A 12,194-nucleotide genomic window follows, 5' to 3' on the forward strand; every position below is an offset into this window, starting at 1 on the left:
AGAAATCCAATGTCATGGGCTATCCAGGCAGATCAATCCCCAGCAGTGTGCACAACAGGTGACAAGACTTCAACCAAGGGTAGGGCATCAGAATAGATGATGATGAACAAGAAAAAATCAAACTAGGAACTCAGAACTAGTTGAACTCTTTCATTCATGTTGAAAGAGTCTTTACAACACCCAGAAAGCTAATAAGAAAAACCTAATTTGGTGTGTGTTAAAATTATTTAGTAGTTTATTAAATGATGAGGTTAACAATCTCAGTGTTCTCTCTTTGCACCTTTGTGTATGGTTTTACTTGAGCAGCCTAGGAGTCTTGGACAGAATGTTATTAATTTGAATATATTCGACCAGCTACCAGATAGTCCTAAGATTATCAGCTAGTGTTTGAGGAGAGTTTTTATATTTCTCTCATCATACAAACATTTTAATATTTTACTCTATATTGCATATGTGATCCATAGAGATAGAGGACAAGCTTGTGGAACTCTGAGAGTGATGTCCATTTTTAACTAACCACAACTTCATGGTCCACTGAGTTGGCTGTGAATTAGATGTGAAATGTGGTGAGACACCAGTTCTGTTCCTGTAGTAGTAAAGTATACAGTGGTTAGGCCACATTATTCTCATCTTCCTCTGACATGACAGCTTGCAGAGGTAAACTGATAAGAAACCTCAACTAGCAAAACATGCATAATTTATTTGTTTCTCGTTCTTATTTTACCTCCCAAAATAATAATAATAATAATAAATACAATTATTATTATTATTATTATTATTATTATTATTATTATTATTATTATTATTATTATTATTATTATTGTTATTTTAATAATCTGACCAATTTTCAATTCATTCTTCTTCACTGATCACGATTTCAGCTTCACAGCTTCATTTGTTTCCCAGAATAATTTGTACTAAATCAGAATAAAGAAAAATGATGTCTAAAAAGACAACGTGTATTTTTGTCTGGATAAAACTAACTAAATACAATTTATATGAACTAAGGTTTAATGTTGTAAACTAAACCTATTAAAGGTTCACTATATCTTATAAATAAAAAATGTAAATGAATGAATATATTCTTCAATATTTTGACTGAGTAAATAAAGTGGTTGACGTGTGGAAAACTACTGACAAACATAATGAGCACCGTTGTATAAATACAGCGTCTGCCAAAATGGCTGATTTCTGCAGCTTGTGTTGTTGATTGAGAAGCTTGGTTTAAATGTTATAATGCGACCTTGTAACTCTATAAGATATCAAGCCTGTAGGTTGTGGCATACCATAGTTATTGAGCTCGCTATTGGGACCTCTGGTGTTCAGACGTTGCAACAATTTTGCATTCATAATTGTCTAAAAACTGATTTGGAAGATAAATGTGAATGTATGTATGTATGCACAATGGATCACAATCCAAAAAAAAAAAAAACATTCACATCATGCAAATCAGCATTTGATTAATTATAAATATGACGCAGTTGCACTGTTTAAACACTAGAGGTCATGATGTCATGACGTATGGTTACAGCACTAGTTACCGCTTTATCCTGATTGGATGGTTCAGAGTTTTTCCCAGGAGCAGTGGGGGCAAGTCCATCACAGGGTACTCAGCACAAATAACTGGATAATTCTGTTCTTTTCAAATCTGCCCTGTCTAATGTGTGACCGACGGCAGTAATTAACCCCCTCACCTTCACAACGTTTACTTCCAATTTGCCGATTCCCACCTCTCTACAGTGTCATGTGATAGTTACCAACCAGGGAGGGTAAAACATGTCCTCTCTCTGAAACTTGTGAAGACAAGAAAAGAGAAAAACCAGTGAGTGGCCTTACTGGTGATACTGGTTGATAAAACTTTCTTCCTGAATCCACATCTCCAATTACTACAATGAAAATTCACAAGGTTTAGCAAATTCAACAAGGTTCATGGTCAAGACAAGGACAAAGGCTTTGGAAAACTATGCGTTGGTGGGTGATTATCCTAAGCATATGTGTGATGATTCTGGCCTGTTGTTGGTGCTACTAAAGGGGCTTCTCCGGTTTTAGTTATGAACCACTTCAACAGGTTTAACGTATCAGACCATCTCCATTTTTGCATCAGGATCCAACAGGATCTCACGTGGCTTTTGTTTCACTAATAGCTTTCTTCTCAAACTGGAGAAGTTAAGGCTCTGGTTGTTTTAATGAATAAATTTTCTCATCTGAGCTGTAGATCTCCCCACAGATAGAACCCACACAATCCTGAAGCTTGTATAAGAATTCTGCAAAAATCAAATTCCATGGAGAACCTGCAAACTTACTTCATCTGAAAGGTCATCTCCTTAAAGGACAGAAAGAAATCCAGTGAAATGTTTACTCAGCATCTGGTAGAGTAGCCAGAAGTACAGCCAATAATCTATTTTTGTAGCAAGGCTAAAAATATGAGATGGGAGAACATTAAACGCCATAAATCCTGACAGGACAAACAGCGTCAGAACATCTTATGAAGCAATGAGTCACAATTACGTCAAAAGATGTAGTAATGAGAAGTACACTGATACCTGTATGAAGGTTGAAGGAATAATTCTCTGAATTATAGTGACAGTTTTCTTCGGATCTGAGGGTGATCTCAGCCAGTGCTGTAGGGGATATGACGAGAATCGACAGAACAATTTAATTTAAACAGATTTTGACTTAACATGGTCTGTTTTGGGGAAAATGGCTGCCTAGTAAACAAACCAGCCATCCAAAAATACTAAACACTTAATTAATATCTAGGGAGAGAATTTTTTCTGAATCAGAGAGAACTATTCTAAATCAGATTAAGCAGAGCTGACACTTTATCAAAGCTACCCAAATTGTTAACCAAATATGAATATATTAATTTCACTGAACAAATTCAGATTGTTGTGATGTATTCTTGCATTGGCTCTGAGATCCTGATGAATGAAAGCAAAAGTCACATAAGCGAGAGGATTTGATTTTCATGCTGGTACTAGCAAGCATTCTGATATAAAGCACAATTTGCACAAATACATTATGGCATGGAGAAACTCTTTCTTTACATATCCCAACTTTAAAGGTTGGGGTCAGAGTCTTGAACCCTGAGCCTCCAATCAACCCAGAGGCTTAACCACTTGAACCACCACTGCCCTCAAAGAAAGACGATACTTGGTGCACTTGTTCAAAAACTCTCGGTTACACAATTGCACTTGACTATATAGTGTACAGTAATAGAAAGGAAATAATTAATAATCAAATGTGTGACCCAGAATAGGATGGGTTGTGATTTTTGCATCTGGTTCCTCTTAAGGTTTCTTCCTCATATCATCTCATGGAGTTTTTCCTTGCCACCATCACATCTGGCTTATATGTTTTGTGAAATTAATATAAATTTCAAACTTTATTCAGAATTTTTATATTTGAACATTTATTCTGTTTGTTAACTAACCAACACGATTTGCTTCGACAGAACAATTCAGCATCTCTGCTAATAGTGCTAAATTGTGCTAATATGTCACAATGTAAAGCTAGATATCAGATTCCAGTCCTTTGTCATTTAGATTTAGATTTCTCAGCTTTTTTTTTCACATCTCAAGCATGTCTGCTAAATCCCTGGATGATGAAAGCCCTGCTTCACGATTGCTCCTTAACCAACATCGAATAGTTTCCTTCTTGTTGAATTATCATAAATTTGTCAGTGTAATTTATATAATATGCCAGTTATCATTTACAGAGGTCATATAATTCTATTGAAATATAGTCTAAAGTACACTTACATGAAAACTGTACACTTCTATGAAGTACACTTCTATGAAAATTGTACTTGAGATATATTTTACTCTATTGCTACTCACATTTAAAGCTGGGTGGATTTGGAAAAGCGAGTCCTGGGGATGCAGTATAATATTGAAACAATATTCAAAGCCTGTTAATGTTGCTGAATTAATGCTTATTTATAATTGTTCTAATTAAATATTGTGTTGTTTTCAGTAAGTAAATAGATGATATGAACACGAGCTGTTCATACCATACTTTCTTCAGATCTGAGAGATTTTTCTATGAAAAAGCTGATGAAGATGGAAATATAAACAAGCCTGATCATTTTAATCCAATTCTCTATGCAATATTAGATAGAGCTGTGCCACATAATTGACTTTCAATACACAGAGTTGTCAGTTTAGTCGTTATATCTAATAAACAGCAAATTGGTGTATCATCAAGAAGGACCGTGAGTTGGTTGACAAACTCCAGAAAGAGAGTTTGAGAGAGAGAGAGAGAGAGAGAGAGAGAGAGAGAGAGAGAGAGAGAGAGAGAGAGAGAGAGAAACAATTCTCATTTAAACCAATCCAAAGAAACTATTTTCAGCTGAAATTATGACTCAGATGATTATTTTGTTTCATTTCCTGAAATCCTTGGAAGCCCATCCATTTTCATGTCAGGCATGCAGAGATACAATAATAAAAGTCATCAGTAAAAAAAACGTAAAAAACCATAAATAAAACATACGCATATAGTAAATTATTGGCAGGTACTAGGAAGAAAATCTATTTAAAACCACAAAAAAGGCTCTAAGAAAAACCTGTGTAGATGAAGGAAGTTTACAAGAATATCTTTATAAATAAACAGGGACATCAGTGGAGGTATGGACTATAGCTTAAAGTTTGCGAACCCCTGACCATCCCACCCAAATTTGCTTGTTGAATATCTTATTTCAGATTTTACTGTTATAATAAGTTCCTCTTCTCGTCTATAAAGGCTTTCCTCTAGATGTTGGAGCATGACTAGGGCATTACTTATACAAAAAAGAAGAAAAAGAAAATGATTTGCTAAAATCAGCTAAAAAATGATCAATTTAAAAAAGGCTCTGAGAAGCATACATCAAACTAATGTGTATGAAATAATCAAGAGATGTATTGAAGAGTATCAAGAGAACTGAGGTGTTGTAAGTAAAATCAGGAACTTTAAATGAAATCAGTCTCCCAACTAAGGCTCAGGGGAATTTCTCCTGCTAACCTCCCGAACAGTAGAGTAAAGAATGATCTTTTAAGATTTCTAAGACTTCCTACAGAGAAGATGGCTGCTCGAGAAGGAAGGCAAGAGAAGAAAAGACAATAAAATCAAAATGGCCAGTACAATAAAATAGAAATTAACCAAGGTGTAGTTGAAAGAAACTTGGATTCTATTTGTTTTTAATTTCACATACCTATATGTAAAAGTATACATATAATAATATAATCTAAACACATTTGTTTAAATTCAGTGTAACAGCAAAGACAGATATAAAAATAACTCCACAGCAGAGCATTCATTCTCATAAAGGCACTGATTTTTACTTTTTTTTTTATCTATCAAATGACACAAAACAAAAAGATAAGCATTCTTTTTTTTGCTGTTTATTTATTTTATTTGAGTCAGATAAGCTTCTTTTAACAGACGACATCTTGTGGTGGTTCAGAGACGCTCCTTATTCATCACAGGATTCGCTAGATTCAGTCAAAAGCTACAATCTACGAAAAACAAATGCAAATTGTACCATTCCTAGTTCATCCGATCCCTTCTGTACTGTATGTATTATAATTCACCTACAAACCTTAATAGATTAAACCTTTAAAAAATATTACAGGTACGTGTATGTAATCCAACCTTAATCAATGATTCAGAAATTAAGGATATCATTTTCTTTGGTTTATTTTTATCTTTATATCTACATCTTTATCGGTATATTACATTAACCTGTATAATATACATTACAGGTGTACATGTTGTTCCTACCTGCTACATGGCACGTCTCCAGCCACAAGCCATGATACAGTTCCTACCTTTTTATCCGCTGTGATACTCGATTACTTGAAGTTTGATCAAAAACGGATTTGTCATATATTTAGATAGTAAAGTGTTCACACATAAATAACATAAAGTACAGATCAATACGTTTCCGTTACTTCCAATGATTAATGCCAACATGGGACAGATGAAAGCTGCTAAATTTCCTCAACTATCTATCTATCTATCTATCTATCTATCTATCTATCTATCTATCTATCTATCTATCTATCTAGTTCATGTCATACAGGAAGCTTTAGCGTGGAGACGTTGGATTATGGAGCTTTTTTTTTACTTAACGTTTAATAGAAAAAGGAGACTGATCAAGCTTCCTAGGACTGACCGTTCTGGATCAGCATGGTATTGGGCCAGATGCTGGTTTGTTCATGGACCAGGATAGTGCGTGAGCATACTGCCCCCTCTAGGCCTAAATCCATGGTCCAGGAGGTAGCAGTGGTTCCACTAATATAAAGCAGCAATAAGGTCAGTAAAAAATTTTTATTAAATTCATCAATGGACATCGTCTCAAATCAGCTTTACAGAAAATAAGAAATATAGTACAAAAAGTTTATTATACAAAGATTAATATTATACAAAAGTTCTAGATTAACCCTTGTATGATGTTCGGGTCTGTGGGACCCATATTCATAAACATCAATAGTTTTGAAAAACTTTGCTTCCTTGTAAATTTGGTGATTTTTTTCCCACTCATAACTTGATTAAATTTGATTCTCTTTTTTTATTACATTTTATTAAAAAACAATAAAAAACAAGTAGCACTTTAATTAAAAAATGTCATGTAATAAAGGTAAAGGGCAAATATTAACCATATATGCTGTTTATATTGCTTGTAAATGGGATGAAATAAACACTCACTCACTCACTCACTCACTCTCTACCGCTTATCCGAAGCCTGTGCCTATCTCAGGCGTCATCGGGCATCAAGGCAGGATACACCCTGGACGGAGTGCCAACCCATCACAGGGCACACACACACACACACACACACTCTCATTCACTCACGCAATCACACACACTACGGGCAATTTTCCAGAGATGCCAATCAACCTTCCATGCATGTCTTTGGACCGGGGGAGGAAACCAGAGTACCCGGAGGAAACCCCCGAGGCACGGAGAGAACATGCAAACTCCACACACACAAGGCAGAGGCGGGAATCGAACCCTGACCCTGGAGGCAGTGGCGGAGCCAGGGATTTTTCATAGGGGTGGCCAGGCAGGTGCCAGCACTTACTCTGGGGTGGCACAGAAAATATCATTTTGCAAACAAACAACCCTCATCCTACCTTAAAATATAGGTGCCAAAATTGAACCTCATCCTCATTTGGGTGACACTGGAGGGTGTGATTATAAACTGTTATAAACACCGGAGAGAGTTATTATGAATAATGTCCTTTCTACAGTCTGACATTTGTGTACAGATTAGGACGTTGTTGTCCTTAAACACTAAATTGTTCACTAAATGAGTTAGTGAAAAGTTCTGTAATGATTCAAAGTTTTGAACTCACTCGAGCCCGAGGTTGGGTTTTGGCTGCACTCATTTACACCATTTGTCAGATGATCTTATACAGAGTATCTTACATTTTACAGAGTATCTTACAACTGAGCAACTGAGGGTTCATTTTGGTGGTCCTGGGATTCAAAATCCCTATCTCCATTCACACACACTCAGTCAGTCAGTCAGTCAGTCAGTACGTCAGTCACTCACTTACTCGCTCACTCACTCAGTCCCTTACTCACACACTCAATCACTCACTCACACAATCACTCACTCACTCTCTCACTCACACAGTCAGTCATTCAGTCAGTCAGTCACTCACTCACTCCCTCGTCACTCACTCAGTCCCTTACCCACACACTCACTCACTCACTCAATAACTCACTCACTCACTCACACAGTCAGTTGTTCAGTCAGTCACTCACTCACTCACTCACTTACTCACTTGCCACTCACACAGTCCCTTACTCACACATTCTGTCACTCAATCACACACTCACTCACTTGCTCACTCACACACTCACTCAGTCACTCACTTACACACACTCACACACTCACTCACTCACTCACAAACTCACTTACTCACTCACTCACTCACTCACTCACACACTCACTCAATCACTCACTCACTCACTCACTCACTCACTCACTCACTCACAAACTCACTTCCCACTCACACAGTCCCTTACTCACACATTCTGTCACTCACTCACTCACTATCACTCACTTACACACACACTCACTCACACACTCACTCACTCACTCACACTCTCACTCAATCACTCACTCACTCACTCACTCACTTACTCACTTGCCACTCACACAGTCCCTTACTCACACATTCTGTCACTCACTCACACAATCACTCACACACTCACTCAGTCACTCACTTACACACACACTCACTCACTCACACACTCACTCACTCACTCACTCACTCACTCACTCACTCACTCACTCACTCACTCAGTTACTCACTTGCCACTCAAACAGTCCCTTACTCACACATTCTATCACTCACTCACACAATCACTCACACACACGCAGTCACTCACTTACACACACACTCACTCACTCACTCACACACTCATTCACTCACTCACACACACACTCAGTCACTCACTCACACACTCATTCACTCACTCACACACACACTCAGTCACTCAGCTGTGGTGGATGTGTGATATATTGACTTGGAAAGGCAAGACATGATGGCTACTGCAGCAGATGCAGGAATAAATAAAACTTTAATCTGTGGGGTTAAATGTGTGAGGCCATGCTTTTTTTTTTTTACTTTGCTGATGAAGATGGACATCGGGTGAAAAATCAACCTGACAAGCTTGACCACCTCATCTTAATCATCAGGTTAGACGGTGAAACGGTTTACTCCGAGTTGAATTCAGGCAGATGATTAACTGCTTTTCCCATGTGGTGACTCATGAATCTTCTGACACCGTGGTCACTTCTTCAATTGCAAAGAAATCATCTCAGTTTTATACCGAGCTTTATTCCGAAGGAGTGTGACGAATTATTGGTGCTCCAAATAGAAATTCGTCTGTAACCTTATGAACCTTACGAAGCTGTTTAAGGCTACATGCACACTTCAGCATTGTGCCAGTCTTCCACTGCTCCCCATGGACGATATTATCTTAATATTTTAATAAAAGTGAAGTTTGAGCTTTTACATCTGCCATCTTTGAGATATTTTGGTAAAAACATGTTTTATGGGTACAAAATCCTGATTAATCCCCTTAATTAATTAGTAGCTTATTGTTTAAAATATATAAAAGTTTTTTTGTATTTAGAAAAAAATGGACAAAAATTTATCAAAAATGTTGTGCCCTCAGACTCATTTAATTTCATTTATTTATTTATTTATTTGTTTGTTTGTTTGTTTGTTTGTTTGTTTTTATTTCTGAAAATAATTGTATTGAGAATCGCAATACTTTGGTCTGAAAGTATATATATATATATATATATATATATATATATATATATATATACACACAAATATATATATATATAGATAGATAGATAGATAGATAGATAGATAGATAGATAGATAGATAGATAGATAGATAGATAGATAGATAGATAGATAGATAGATAGATAGATATCTCTAATGACCGTCTGCACTCGAAGTTCAACCCCGATGATCCATTTTAAATTAAATCCATCAGAGTCTTGTCCGAAAACACGCTATAATAGATGAGATTAGACAACGAGGCGAATCTGACCTTTTGCACAAAGAAGTTAATGTGGTCAATATCACACATTTGCTTTTATTTAAATAGAGAACTAGAAATAGTGCAACTCGAATATTAAATAGCCAAGATACTGAAAATGTGTCATATTTTCTGAATTTACATGAAATTTTAAACACAGATTTTCAAAATGGTCTCAGACTTTTAGACTCCCTTCTGATTTTGAATTTTAAAAAAAAGGAAACTAATTCAGTTCTATGTACACAAAAGGTTAATGTGAATAAAAACATGCTAAATTAATTCATTAATCAACACGTTCTAACCAGTTAAGATTCAGGAAATGAACAACCTACATATAAATGATCCTGAGACTAGCATTAGCATGTAGCTCTAGCTGTAAATCTTGTGAGGCAATTTGAAGCTGCGATGCTAATCCTAAAACATAGGCGATGACAGGAAATCGCTTGTTTCGTAGATGTTCGACAACACTTAATATAAGCACGTTGCGTACTTTGATTAATAACAAATCTGTGATGAATGAATCGCTTCAGGATGTTGTGTTGTGTAGATTATAATCCATCACCAGTTCTGCTAATTATTAGTCGCTGATTATCTTCCCATAACAGCGTGCACAATTATTGCTCATGTTTTATTCAGTTTTCATTTTCTCTCTCTTTATTAAGATTCACATTTTCAGTGGTGTATTTACCTGCCTGCTAAAGAACCTCCTCGAAATGAAAGGGTCTGAAGAAAAATGAACGTGATATTGTATTTTTCTCGCCTACTGATCCATGTTTTAGCATTCTGTAATTTCAGTTAACTGTCACGACAACATGGTAATCCAACCCAATCCCATCCATGTGCCTCCTCTTTGTGTAAGCCCAGCCTCAAGCAAAGAAACTGTGATGTGGGGAAGCTGTGAATTACTAGCCATTAATGCACTTTTCAAAGAATGGAGAGACTGTCTTCAGGGCACAGAACAGCTTTTTCTCATTTGCACTGATCATAGAAACAGATCTTCTGATCATTAGATTACATTGTAAGGGCTAAAGCAAGGAAACAGCAGTCATGCTGGGCTCGGTTTTCGACACGTTTCCACTTCACACGTTCTTATTGCCCTGTTCTAAAAATGGAATCGCTGATGCTCTATCCAGACAGTTCGAAAGCCCATGGGAGGAGACACTAGTGACAATAATTATACCAAAACCCTGTATCATGGTTGCTGTAAGATGAGAAATGATGGAGGAAATTCACAGGGTACCGTTAACTTTATACCCCTACTCTTCATGGTCCTTGGTTGGTATACACTATTTATCAGTTTTTAGTGTTCAGGACTCAATGTTCTCTATATTTCAGTCAAACCTATATCTAAAACAGCTTTTCTCCTGGGTAAAGGTATCGATTTAAGGATTCCTGGGCATTAAGAGCTGGGTAAACTGATGCTTTGAGGCATTTATTAGATGACTCGGGTTTGTTGAGTGATGCTTTATATCCCAAGATACCCTCATATTACACTACGGCATTTGCCAGACATACTTATCCAGAGTGACTTAAATATTTATCTCCCTTTAAGCAGTGGCAGCTTGGTGGACCTGGGATTTGAACTCACAACCTTCTGATCAGTAAACCAGCTACCACATTCCTGCATTCACCATTCAGTTACACTGTCATAGCATAGTGTGGATCCTCTCACCTGCCTCATGATCTACTGTACTTCTGTTTGGATCTTCTGCAACTCTTGGACTGTCCCACATGTCCCATGCTGCTGTTCTTGTGCTGCCTTGTGAAAATCCCCATTAGTGAACATCAACATTCCCCTACCCAAAACAGTGGTAAACAACGTTGACAATGGATATGCTATTTTATATAGCGGTGTGACGTCAAAGGCTTCAAGTGACAAGAACCTTGCATTTCTGTCATATCTGAACGTGGATGTAGTAGACTAATGTTTAAGCTGTTGGTCTACCAATGAGAAGGTTGTAAACTCGAATACCAAGTCAACCAAGCTACCAAATGTAAAATGTAAGATGCTCTGGATAAAGGAGTCTGCCAAATGTCATAAAATGAACATGTCTCTATAGAACATCTGAGCTCTTCTGATGGGGTACATTTTAGCAAAAACACAGCACATACATTTAATATGAATCATCCAACATCTGCATGAATCCATAGCCCATTAATTTCACTCTATATGCAGTCTGAAGAAACAGGAGGTGTGGTTAGTAGGAATAAGGAAATTCTCTGAAGAGCGCGTGCTCCCTCTAGTGGACAACAGTGGGAAAACACCAGGATCTTATTTCCGTGCTTGTGCAAGTTCATTACAGCAGATGATTGTGTGTGTGTGTGTGTGTGTGTGTGTGTGTGTGTGTGTGTGTGTGTGTGTGTGTGTGTGTGTGTGTGTGTGTGTGTGTGTGTGTATTTTTTCTTTTACCTCTTCTTGGTCCAGCATGTAGAACTGGTCTCCGTCTCGGACGCGGAGCGGGCGGCTCCAGCCGGGGGAGTCGTGGGCATGGCCATTCAGAGGAGTGTGAGGCCGGGAACACGGAGACACACACCTTCCATCTGCCAGGAGGATCGAGAGAAAGAAACAGATAGAGAAATAATTTTGAACCCTCTCTGCACTAGTCCGTGTTCTGATTAATGTAAAACACTAATAATAACACTA

The 12,194-nt window shown here is 37.2% G+C and overlaps 1 protein-coding gene across 5 annotated transcripts in view; it reads right to left on the minus strand.

The window, feature by feature from the left end:
* syngap1a (synaptic Ras GTPase activating protein 1a) overlaps positions 1–12,194 on the minus strand; it is a 116,494-nt gene that overhangs the window by 78,984 nt on the left and 25,316 nt on the right. For all 5 annotated transcript variants that reach the window (XM_027163497.2, XM_027163495.2, XM_027163493.2 and 2 more), the window contains exon 2: positions 11,961–12,091. In XM_027163497.2, coding sequence (XP_027019298.1) covers positions 11,961–12,091 — 131 coding nt within the window. The remainder of the gene's footprint in view (positions 1–11,960; positions 12,092–12,194) is intronic.

This window comes from Tachysurus fulvidraco, chromosome 10, assembly GCF_022655615.1.
Source record: "Tachysurus fulvidraco isolate hzauxx_2018 chromosome 10, HZAU_PFXX_2.0, whole genome shotgun sequence".
Lineage (NCBI taxonomy): Eukaryota > Metazoa > Chordata > Actinopteri > Siluriformes > Bagridae > Tachysurus > Tachysurus fulvidraco.